The 12,997-nt window shown below is 43.0% G+C and overlaps 1 protein-coding gene across 1 annotated transcript in view; it reads right to left on the bottom strand.

Moving 5' to 3' along the window:
* The window catches only part of LOC143282785 (intermembrane lipid transfer protein VPS13A-like), a 210,239-nt gene that overhangs the window by 5,993 nt on the left and 191,249 nt on the right, over positions 1-12,997 (bottom strand). Inside the window, 7 exon segments of the mRNA XM_076588549.1 lie at positions 926-992; positions 2,971-3,218; positions 5,655-5,740; positions 6,844-6,919; positions 8,648-8,843; positions 9,582-9,718; positions 11,763-11,819. Of these exon segments, the coding sequence (XP_076444664.1) occupies positions 926-992; positions 2,971-3,218; positions 5,655-5,740; positions 6,844-6,919; positions 8,648-8,843; positions 9,582-9,718; positions 11,763-11,819 (867 nt within the window).

The raw sequence follows: 12,997 nt of genomic DNA, 5'->3' as shown, positions 1-12,997 counted from the left end.
GAGTGTGCGAGTGCATGTGTGTGTGTCTGTGTGTGTGTGTGTGTGTGTGTGTGTGTGTGTGTGCATGCAGGTGCAAGTGCATGCCTCCGTATATCAGGGTGTAAAACAAGTAACCTGAAATCTATCTGCATCCTAACCACCTCTGTGTACTTCCTGACCTGCTACTGACTTGATCCACCCAACTGTGCACAAAGCATTAAAAATATCCGACTTCCCCATCACGTTTCTCTGACACAGCCCAAACTGCTACCTGTTTGACACAAACCAGTTCCAGTTTCTCAAGGAGGCATCACTGCATCAGAACAAATCCACAAACGCTCCATCACACCTGCTGGGCAGATGCCATTCTACAAAAGGATAATCAACACTGCAGTTCTACAGAGAAAGCATCAACTTCACATTGCACATTGCAGATCAATGCAATCTGCAATGCAAAACCAAAGGACCCTACCTCAAAAGATCTTACACACAGTGTGAATCACATGACTCCATGTCAATACTTAAGGAATTCTTTATCCTAAAATTACGTTTATCTAACATACTTACTGTGACTCACTAGTGCAGACTCTGGCAGGGAGTCCAATTCCTGTCCTGTGCAAACTACTATACGCCTATGCGGAGAAAACTAAAGTAGCTACAGCCAATAACCTCCTGGAAGTAGGTTACCTCCCCTCTGTATCCCTGACTAGCTTCCTCTTTTTTTCCGGCAGCCATCTTGACTCCTGATCTTGTGCTCTTCATACAGCTAAGTTTTTTTTGTATTTCTGTCTGTCTATCAATTCTTTGACACTCATGTTTTGTATATGACGAAGACCTGTATCAGGTCACAAACAATACAATACTTATCTAGTTTTCTGAATATGTTAGCGTGTATGGACACCAGTGAAAAAAAGAAAAGACGTCTGATAAGAAAGAAACTCCGTACAATGTATGGGTTGATGAACCTGGGAAGTCGCATCTTGGTGTAAACCCCACCTTCCATTTCGGCAGCTCTGAAACAGACAGACAGAGATATAACAATCATGTCATACAATTTTTTTGTTGTCCTTGTTCAATCAATGCACCACTCAATCCAAGCCACCAATCAACCAATCGATTGTGATAGATAACCCACCCAACCTCCAAAATCATCCATATCAATCAACATACACACTCATTCAAATCTGTCTGGATATTCCTCTCAAACGATGACCACTAAGAAGACAAAACTGGGGCAATATCAGCAGTAACTCTTTCACCAGCAAGTTTCAGTGTGAAAATCAATCCTTCTTCTTCTTCTGTGTTCACTCGTATGCACACGAGTGGGCTTTTACGTGTATGACCGTTTTTACTCCGCCATGTAGGCAGCCATACTCCGTTTTCGGGGGTGTGCATGCTGGGTATGTTCTTGTTTCCATAACCCACCGAACACTGACATGGATTACAGGATCTTTAACGTGCGTATTTGATCTTCTGCTTGCATATACACACGAAGGGGGTTCAGGCACTAGCAGGTTTGCACATATGTTGACCTGGAAGATCGTAAAAATCTCCACCCTTTACCCACCAGGCGCCGTCACCGTGCTTCGAACCCGGGACCCTCAGATTGACAGTCCAACGCTTTAACCACTCGGCTATTGCACCCGTCGAAAATCACTCCATAGTGCCAATATTTCAGAAACGATGCTCTCAGTCACAGGCTTCGGTTCATGTCAAAACAACACAGTGGACCTGTTCAAACTCCGTCAGGGGGCAAAGGTTAGTCACTGTCCTATTGGTGGGAAACTGGCAGCTGCAGTCAAGCTTTGTTTCAGTGTGAAATATGGTCTTATCAACATGACCCCTTGATGTTGACAGAAGTCAACCCTCTGGCCGTGTACTGTCTAGTCAACAAAAGTTGCCCCAAGTCTAAGCTGTGCTCCATTTTGAAAAAAAAAAAAAAAAAAAAAAAAATCTACAGGTGATGAGGATGGGGGTGATGAAAGAATCATTCCCCTCCTCAGCCTCCTCTTCTTGTTCCACGGTCACCAGCCAAAGGATGAAGACGGGTAGGCCAGGAATAGATGTTCTCAACCCCATGTCAAACCTCCTGTCAGCAATGAGCAAGTTTCAGTTTTCAGTTTCAATTTCTCAAGGATGCATCACTGCATTTGGACAAATCCATATATGCTACACCACATCTGCTAGGCATATGCCTGACAAGCAGCATGACCCAACGTGCTTAGTCAGGCCTCGACTGCATGTACTTACATATTTGTGTACCTATCGGTGTAGATTTCTGCTACAGAATTTTGCAAGAGGACAACACTCTTGTTGCCATGGGTTTTATTTCAGTGCGCCAAGCGCATGCTGTATACGGGACCTAGGTTTATTGTCCCATCTAAATGACTAGATTTGAGTTTGATTTTCCAGTCAAACTTGGGTGAAAGGGCGAAAGCAGGATTTGAACCCAGACCCTCACGGACTATTTGTATTGGTACCTGAGTGTCGTAACCATTCTACCACATTTCTCCATGGGCAAGGTCATGTCCAAGTGAACTCCAGGCCGTGCATCCAGGTGACAGGGCCGAGCCATCACTTTGACATGAAGAAACTGTCGTCGCTCTTCCAATCATTGAGGGAGGGAGCTGGTCCTGTCCAAGGTAACTCAGGATAACACAAGAGTCAGCAGTTTGCCGTAGATACTCACAGCTGAAGGGAGCATACTGCGCTGACTGGGTGAGCCAGAACTAGGCTGGGTGGAGTCTCTTAGCACTGTGCGGACCACAAAAAATTTGGCCACACAGAGGGTACCTAACGGCTACAGCTTGCGCTTGTTTGACATGATCAGCGCATGACGCCAAACAACAAAACCTGTTTTTCCCAATCTAGTACCAACACCCCAGGACCATAAAACAACAACAACAACAGAACAAGTCCAAGAACGACAAGCACCATTAACGCCTATACAAAACATAACCTAAATCAATCCTCACCAGGTTTCACACTGACCTTCTCAGACCGTCAAATGCCATGCTGACCATGTCAATCACGCCTCCTGTCGGCTTAGTCAGCAGTCCCAGAATGCCCTTGCCAATGCCCTTGAAGAAGCCCTCGACCCCGTCCTCGTGGGCGCCCTTCACGGGGTCAAGGATGATGCCAGACAACCCCAGACCCACTCCCACCACCAGGGTGTGGCATGCCTGCGCCAGGCTGCCTGGCAGGTTTCGGGGCTGCAGCTCCAACCGCCTGCGTCGTTTCTGTCAGTGATAATGATATATTAAGCTGCTGCTGCATACAAGGGAGACATTTCTGTGAATTATTATAATAATGATAATAACAACAATAATAATAATAACAATAACAATAATAATAATAATAACAACAACAATATATTGGGCTGCTGCTGCATCAGCGTGCATCGTTTCTGTGATTGCTTATAATATAATTTTTTTCAAAATAATGATAATACATTGGGCTGCTGCTGCATCCACCTACATTGTTTCTGTGAATGATATCAATAATGATAATAATAATAATAATAATAATAATATATTGTACTTATATGGTGTTGAGTGTTTTCATGTTGTGTATGTGGTTTAAAGACTGATTGGTCGTACATGTTTTTGATAATAACGCTCAGATCATATAACGAGTTGCCATCTTTTTAATCCACTGTTGTTTACCCAGAAGATGTCACATAGTAACAGAAAGGGGAAAGTTTACCAAACAATGTTCCCGTTTATGAACAAGGTGATCATTACATCTCCCTTCTTTTGAAAATTAATAACTTTTTTCTTTTTTTACCGTTACATATGGTGCAAACACCCCGTATACTGGACTTTCCAAGTGCCTCACATGAAACTGTACATGTACAAGCATTCTAGCATGGAAACTGCTGCAAGAAAGTATACATAACCCATAATTATCTGAACGGAAAATGAACATACTACCAGTTCCTGACAGTCTGGAGCTTAACACACTGGATAGCAAAGAGTGAACCATCAATGTGAGGTAAACAAATCTCACATAATTTCTGGGTATGTGTTACTGACTGTCAGTAATAGCGTTTGAAATGAACCTGGAAGATACATGAAAACTAAAAACTAAAATGTGTCGCCATGCCCTATAATGCATGCATGAATTGTAATTCAAAGTACTGGTACTCAACATAGTTTTCAGCCCATCATTTACTCACAGTTTCTTGGTAAATGCAGCAGAAATATAAGTCAGCAAACTGGTTCTTTTAGTTTAGGTTTTTTTGTTGTTGTTTTTTTCAAGAGAAATAGAAATCACACACACACACACACACACACACACACACACACATATACATATACACGTCCTTCATATGCGAAGCCTGCCTGTCTGATTCCCACTCACTTTCAGACAATTTCAAAAGAGGTTAACAGTGACCCATACAATAAAAAAAAAAGAAAAAAAAAAGATAGAGAGAGATATGATTTGAAGTATGCAGGCTGTACTGAGTGTGGTCTGCCTCTTACTGAATGGACAGATAAAAAATAATGCTTCTGAAAAATCAGTGTATCAGCCAAAAATGTAGCGACACAGATGTGTTTTTTAAACTGCAAAAAATCAAAGTGCACATGCAAGAAAGCACCTGTGATTATGAGTAGCACTCATTACACTGGCTCCATACACTGCTGTTTGCTGGAAAATCAGCATATATGAAGGAACAGAGAGTGAGCCCACTTTTTGGTAATCCTGAATGAGTTTGTGAAACCTGTATATGTATGATGAACAGACAGTGGTCCCACCTTTTGGCAATCCTCATTTTTTGGTGAACTCTGTGTATGCATGATGAACAGACAGTGGTCCCACCTTTTGGCAATCCTCATTTTTTGGTGAACTCTGTGTATCTGTGTATACATGATGAACAGAGCATGGTCTCACCTTCTGGCAATCCTCATTTTTTGGTGAACTCTGTGTATACATGATGAACACAGCATGGTCTCACCTTCTGGTAATCCTCATTTTTTGGTGAACTCTGTGTATACACGATGAACAGAGCATGGTCTCACTTTCTGGTAGTCCTTAATTTCATCATTACCAGATGGGCGCAATAGCCGAGTGGTTAAAACGTTGGACTTTCAATCTGAGGGTTCCCGGTTTGAATCTCTGTAATGGGGCCTGGTGGGTAAAGGGTGGAGATTTTTCCGATCTCCCAGGTCAACATATGTGCAGACCTGCTAGTGCCTGAACCCCCTTTGTATGTATAAGCAAGCAGAAGATCAAATACACACAATAAAGATCCTGTTATCCATGTCAGCATTCGTTGGGTTATGGAAACAAGAACATACCCAGCATACACCCCCAAAAAAAACATGCGGGGTAAACAAACAAAATGGTCATACATGTTGAATGTTACATGTCTGTCTGCGTGTGTATGTGTGCATGCATGAAATCTTACTGAATGACACAGGAAACGAATGATGAGCGCCCAACAGCAGTCGTCAGTCGGCTCTACCCAGGTAGGCAGCCTGTTGTGCTAATGATCCTAAGTTTGAAAAACACTTAGAGCTTGGTCTCTGACCGATGATAGGTGCTATATAAGTATCAGTGAATCAGTGTTTGTAAAGAGCTTAGGGCTTGTCTCCCACTGAGGATAGGTGCTATGTTAAGTATCCATATCATTCACCATTCATTCTTCTATGATGAACAGAGTCTGGTCCCACCTTCTGGTACTGTTTGTCGAAGGACAGGGCAGCCAGTGCATTTCCTAAGGATCCTGTCATCAGGGACAAAGAGCCCGCAGTGCCACCTGTTTGGGCAACCATGCTGGTAAGTTAGGAGTTGTATTTGGAGTTTGATGCGTGGACTGAATCGTGTGCATTTGTTTTTATGATCCAGTTCACGGGTGTGATTTTGTTGTTTTTTGTATTTTTGTGTGCATGTGTGTTGCCGTCACAATTTTGTTCACAGTGTGTGTCTGTGTGTGCGTGTGTGTCTGTGTGTGTGTGTGTATGTGTGTGTGTGTGTGTGTGTGCGTGTGCATGTGTGTGTGTGTGTGTGTGAGTGCGTGTATGTTGAGTTTTTCTGCAAACTTATCTTCACCAAAAGGAAATCTGTTTAAAGTGAGTTGACTCGGGAGGTGTCTAGTTTTGTGTGTGTGTGTGTGTGTGTGTGTGTGTGTGTGTGTGTGTGTGTGTTCACAAATGTGTGAGTTGGGGGGGGGGGAGCTGTGGAGAAGAGAGAGAGAGAGAGAGAGAGAGAGAGAGAGAGAGAGAGAGAGTGTGTGTGTGTGTGTGCTGTGCGTGTGTTGTGTGTGTGTGTGTGTGTGTGTGTGTGTTCACAAATGTGTGAGTTGGGGGGGGAGCTGTGGAGAAGAGAGAGAGAGAGAGAGAGAGAGAGAGAGAGAGAGAGTGTGTGTGTGTGTGTGTGTGCTGTGCGTGTGTTGTGTGTGTGTGTTTGTTTGTGTGTGTGTGTGTGTGTGTGTGTGTGTGTGTGTGTGTGTGTGTGTGTGTGTGTGTGCTGTGTGTGTGTTGCATTTGTGTGTGTAGGTGGGTGTGTCATAATTTTGTTCACAGAAGGGGGTGGGAGTGAGAAAGAGAGAGAGAGAGAGAGAGAGAGAGAGAGAGAGAGAGTGTGTGTGTGTGTGTGTGTGTGTGTGTGTGTGTGTGTGTGTGTCTGTGCATGCATTCGTGTATGCATGAGTGTGTATGTATGTGTGTGTGTGTGTGTGTTGAGTCTGTATTTGTGCGTGTGTGTGTGTGTGTGTGTGTGTGTGTGTGTGTGTATTTCGTGTGTGTATGTGTGTGTGTGTGTGTGAGTGTGATAATTTTGTTCACAGAACAGATGCATGTGTGTGTGTGTGTGTGACTGTGTTTTCCAAAGAGACCAGCCAGTGAAGGAAAAGTGTCTCACCGACAGTGTTGCCCATCAGACTGTTGACACCACGAGTCAGACCCTCCTGAAACTGGTCAGAGCCTTGGATGGACCCCTGCCACACACCATGCACACCATGTATCCCTCATGGTAACAACAACTATCATCATCATCATCATAAAGAACAGAAAAATCTCACTTCAGCCCTTGTTGCTCTGAGTGCCAGAGTGGAGAAAGTGGTGATACAATGGGTACCAGCACACTGTGGCATCAGAGGCAATGAAAAAGCGGACATTCTGGCAAAAGACGGTGCACAGACACAAACTGGTGTCACATGATGAAATCAAGACAATCATCAAGGCACAGCAAGGAATAAAGTGGCGCCTCCAGCACCCCAAATATAACCCAGAAGACAGATACCATTTGCTGGAACAACAGGAACAGGTCAAGATCTTCCACCTGAGGACTGGACACAACCGCCTGCTCCACCACATACACAAAATTTGGCATTGGACAGAGTGGAGAGTGCCCTTGTGGTGAGGGACCAATGACAACCGACCACATCCTTCAAGACTGTACGATGCATGCAGCATCCAGGAGGAAGTACTGGCCAACACCAACAGCAGTGGAGGAGCTGCGACGGACGACAGCCTTCATCGAGGACACCGGGCTGCTCATCTAATGGGAGGCGAATGAGGAAGAAGATCATCATCATCATCACCATCATCATCACCATGATAATAATAACATGTATCCTATTCATGTTAACAACAACAACAATCATCATCATCATGATAATAATATCATGGATCCTTCATTGTTAACAGTAACAATAAACATCATGATCATCATCATCATGATAATAATAACATGTATCCTTCACGGTAACAACAATCATCATCATCATCATCACCACCATCATCATCAACATCATCATCATGATAATAATATCATGGATCCTTCACGGTAACAACAACAATCATCATCATCATCATAATAGATATATCCTTCATGGTAATAAAAACAATGATAATAAGAATAACACAACAACACATATCCTTCATAGTAACAACAACAATAAGAAGAATAACAATCATCATCATCATAATAACATGTAACCTTCATGGTAACAACAACAACAACAATCATCGTTATCATCATCATGATAACGATAATGACTCATTCTTATAAAGCAAATAATCTGATACAATGCAGCTCAACGCGTTGTACACATTCCTTTCAGTTTGTCATGGAGGTGTCACTGTGTTCTGACAAACCCATATATGCTACCCCACATCTACTGGGCAGATGCCAGACAGCAGCAAAACAACACACTTAGTCAGGCCTTGAGTGCATGCATACATATTTTTGTGTACCTATCAAAGTGAAATTCTTTTACGGAATTTTGCCAGAGGACAGCACTTGTGTTGCCATGGGTTCTTTTTCAGTGTGCCAAGTGCATGCTGCACACAGGACTTTGGTTTTATCATCTCATCCGAAAGACTGGACGCTCAGTTTGATTTTCCAAGTCAAAGCTGGGAGAAAGGGTGAGAGCAGGATTCAAACTCAGACCCTCACAGACGCTGTATCGGCAGATAATCACACATTCCACTCACAGGATTCATGCACCATGCGCTAACACCACACACACTCATAAACACCAATCCACACTCACACACACACAGCTGCGTAACACAGCTATGAGAATGCCTGGCAAAAGCTAACGTCTTGATAATAATTCTAAGTCCACTGGCCCAATGCTTACCAGGAAGGACTCATAAAAGAAGTCACCCAAGCGACGTCTTGATAATAATTCTAAACCCACTGGCCCCCCAACGCTTACCAAAAAGGGCTCATAGAAGAAGTCTCCCAAGCCCTGAGTGAAGTCACGGACGAGCCCGTAAGGGTTTCCCAACACATCCAGCCCCAGGATGAGGACGTAGGCCTGCTGCAGAGCCTGCTGGGTGTAGTGTGACTGGATCAGCGCCAGAAGCTGCCACGAGGACAGCAGCACACCCTTTTGCTGGAAGTAGGCCATCCTGCAAGGCAAGGCAAGGCAAGGAGTATATTTCGTATGCCCCCTTGGGGCGTTGAAACATTACATCCGTTCATCTTTTACACATATCACATGCATATGAAAACAGTGATGTCAAAAGCGAGAAATAGGCTCATTCCTTCAATCACTCAATATACACATTAACAAGTGATACTTCACTTATAATACAAACAAACAAAAACATTTCCTGTCAATAGATAAAATATTAATGAAAAGAAACATGTATAGAAGTTTTAATAGTATTCTTTTTTTCCAGAAAACAGTAAGTAGAATATCATGGAATCTGGACCAGAGAGAATTCCGTACAGCACAACAAAAATACAGGAAAAAAAAAAGCCCATGAACAAAATTTTCAAAAATCCAAAGACCAACTTCATTTTTCTGGGTGAAAAAATCTTTAAAATCATGAAGTCTCCAGAATAAAAAAAAAAAAACAACCAAAAATCCCAAACCCACAACGCTGAAAAACAAACGCATGTGAAAGAAACAGGCAGTAGAAAAATAAGAAATACAAAAATGACAGAAAGAAAAAAAAGAAAAGAAAATGAAAGACCAAACAGAAGGCAGGGATACCATTTTTATCGCATCAGCACCCGCCCCACCCCCTCTCCAACAACCCCACCCCCTTGTACCACTCCAACAAACTCTCCCTCACCTCACTTCCCCCCCACACCGCCCCAAAATGCACCTTCCCCCCACAAGGGCAGCCGGCAGTACTGACCTCAGTTCCACATCAGTGATTTCAATGAGCGTGGCCCCGACAGAGGTCAGGAAGAAATCGATCACGTCAGACTTGAAGGAGGAAGGTGAGTTGTCCTGTACGTGAGCCACACCGTGCAGAGAGAAGCTGATCCTCAGCTGAAACACAGCATTCGTTCACAGCGTTCATAGCACCTTGTAAATGGAAAGAGTTACATCAATTTGTTGTTGTTTAATCCTTCACTCTCCTAGCCTCAATGTTCTTCTATTTTGAGTCAAAAATGCAACCACGTGTTTGTTCAGATTTTGTCTGTATAATCTATGTAGCATATTCAGGACTAAAAGGCAAAGCTGGTCTTGAATAAAAGCTCATTAAAAATCTGCGTTTGCACATTTCTTTCTGTCCTTGCTGCTGTGTGCACATGTCAAATTGTCGGTACAAGGACAAGCATGGAGCTTCCTTTGTCTGGGTTTGTTCCAATGTACCTTTTATTCACCTGTGTGCATGCTGAATTGGTAGCATAAGCAGCACTGACTTGAAGTTGTGTTCCTTGTAAATGGAGACTTACTTACCACAATCTATTGTTTAATTCTTTACTGTCCCAGCCTCTCAGTTCTTTAATTCAAAGAAGCATACCTATACCATGAACATAAGTAAATGCTGGTCTCAGCTGAACCACAGCATTCTTTCACCAGGCTAACAGCAATACATCAGTGCTATGAACGTAAGTAAAACACTGACCGCAGCCATATGAACTGAAGCATCAAGCAATGTGTTGTTCCATGAAGAATAATAATAAATCATATGAGAATAAAGTCAGTTGTAAAAAATGTACTGTACAAAGAGTAATAATAATAATAACATCCTGAAACGAAAAAAAATCTATACTTTATGCGCAACAACAGCAGTCTGAAAAGACAAAGCATGCACAGCTTGGAAAGATGCAACAAACACTATTAAAACCACATAAAGATGTACTAAAAAGTATCAATCTTCATAAAACATACCTATTTTCAGCCCTGCCAACCATGTCTACAAGAACAAGCCTACCACTTCATCCATTCCCATACCACAAGCGGCTTACTTTCAAAAGAGATTAAAAACACATCACTGATCTCACTTAAACTGATTAATTAGGCCTTGCTGCAGGTAACAAGCTATTATACTTGATTATCTACTTCACGATTACTGAATCCGAACGTTTACCCAAAAAACCCAAAATAAAAATCCCATCAAAATCAGTTCAGTTCAGTTTCTCAAGGAGGTGTCACTGCATTCGGACATGTGGAGTGATGTCTAGAGGGAATGCGTCCACCTTGGAAGCGAGAGAATCTGAGCACGCTGGTTCGAATCACGGCTCAGCCGCCGATATTTTCTCCTTCTCAACTAGACCTTGAGTGGTGGTCTGGACGCTAGTCATTCAGATGAGATGATAAACCAAGGTCCCATGTGCAGCAGGCACTTAGCGCACGTAAAAGAATCCACGGCAACAAAAGGGTTGTTCCTGGCAAAATTCTATAGAAAAATCCACTTCGATAGGAAAAACAAATAAAACTGCACGCAGAAAAAAGAAAAAAAAGAAAAAAAAAGGGTGGCGCTGTAGTGTAGCGACGCGCTCTCCCTGGGAAGAGCAGCCCGAATTTCATACACAGAAAACTGTTGTGATAAAAAGAAATACACACACAATCCATACACGCTACACCACATCTGCTAAGCACATGCCTGACCAGCTGCATAACCAAACGCACGAATTAATTAAGAAAAACAAAACAAACGAACATAAAAAACATCTCATACTAAAACCAGTAAATTAAGAATGGTGTACTGCAAAGAGCACACAGAACAAGCAGTTAATGCTCATGATGATAGCATTTAAATGTCCAAGTACAACATTCCTGAAAACTTCTTTAAAATTGCAATGGAAAGTTTTCAACAAGAAAAACAAAAACCCAAGACGTGTCAGTTGGCCAATGAGTGGAGAAAAATGAAGTGGTGACAGAAAAAAAAAGAAAGAAAGAAAAAGGCAGAATGAAAAAACAAAATGAAAAATCAAGACATTTTCCAACAGTTGCAACTGGTCAGCTGACAAGACAAGTTAAGCTTTTACAGGTTACAGATAAGCAAGGCATTTTACCTCAATGACACGGCATCTGAATAGTCAGACTGATACAGCATACCCGAATAAACAACTTGATCACTCACTTTCAATGGAGAGAGGTGGAGATATTCATAGTAGGTTTTCTGGGGTCTGGATGCAATCTGCAATGATGTACAGCACTACAATGTTCAACACAAATCAGGGCATTCACATCAGATGTGTACCCTCACCTGCAGGATGGGAAATGTGATGCTGGAGTGTGTGTGTGTGTGTGTGTGTGTGCGATCGTGCGAGTGTGTGTGAGTGTATGTGTGTGTGTGTGTGTGTGTGTGTGTGTGTACATGCGTGTGTGTGTGTGTGTGTGTGTGTGTACATGTGTGTGTGTGTGTGTGTGTGCGCACGCGGGCATGTGTGTGTGCACGCGAGTGTGTGTGTGTGTGTGTGTGTGTACATGTGTGTGTCTCTGTGTGTGTGTGTGTGTGCGTGTGTGTGTACATGTGTGTGCGAGTACATGTGTGTGTGTGTGTGTGTGTGTGTGTGTGTGTGTGTGTGTACATGTGTGTGTGTGTGTGTGTGTACATGTGTGTGTCTCTGTGTGTGTGTGTGTGTGCGTGTGTGTGTACATGTGTGTGCGAGTACATGTGTGTGTGTGTGTGTGTGTGTGTGTGTGTGTGTACATGTGTGTGTGGGTGTGTGTGTGCAGCATGGTGTGGTTAACTCATTCCACTCCAGGTATGAGTTAACTCGTACCATGATTACTTCCCCTGTGGACCAGGTACAAGTATTCTTGCACCAACACATTATTCTTATTTCATGTTTGGTACAGTTGGCATTCTAAACTGAGCCATTTAAGGGCACAATAGCCGAGTGGTTAATGCGTTGGACTTTCAATCTGAGGGTCCCGGGTTCGAATCCCGGTGACGGCGCCTGGTGGGTAAAGGGTGGACACTTTTTCTGATCTCCCAGGTCAACATATGTGCAGACCTGCTAGTGCCTGAACCCCCTTCGTGTGTATACGCAAGCAGAAGATCAAATACGCACATCAAAGATCCTGTAATCCATGTCAGAGTTTGGAGTGTTACGGAAACAAGAACACACCCAGAATGCACACCCATGAAAACTGAGTATGGCTGCCTACACGGCGGGGTAAAAACAGTCATATACGTAAAAAGCCCACTCGTCTACGTAAGAGTGAACATGAGAGTTGCAGCCCATGAACGAAAAAGAAGAAGAACCATTTACTGGTTCCTGAAGCGTGGAAACGAAGCTTTGTTTGACCGATTAAATCAACAATTCTACATTGATTTTTGCTGTTTGCGTGAACCACCCCGTTTTTTTT

Source organism: Babylonia areolata, chromosome 6 (genome assembly GCF_041734735.1).
Source record: "Babylonia areolata isolate BAREFJ2019XMU chromosome 6, ASM4173473v1, whole genome shotgun sequence".
Taxonomy (NCBI): domain Eukaryota; kingdom Metazoa; phylum Mollusca; class Gastropoda; order Neogastropoda; family Buccinidae; genus Babylonia; species Babylonia areolata.
The sequence above is the reverse complement of the archived record's forward strand: the minus strand, read 5'-3'. Positions and strand labels throughout refer to the sequence as shown.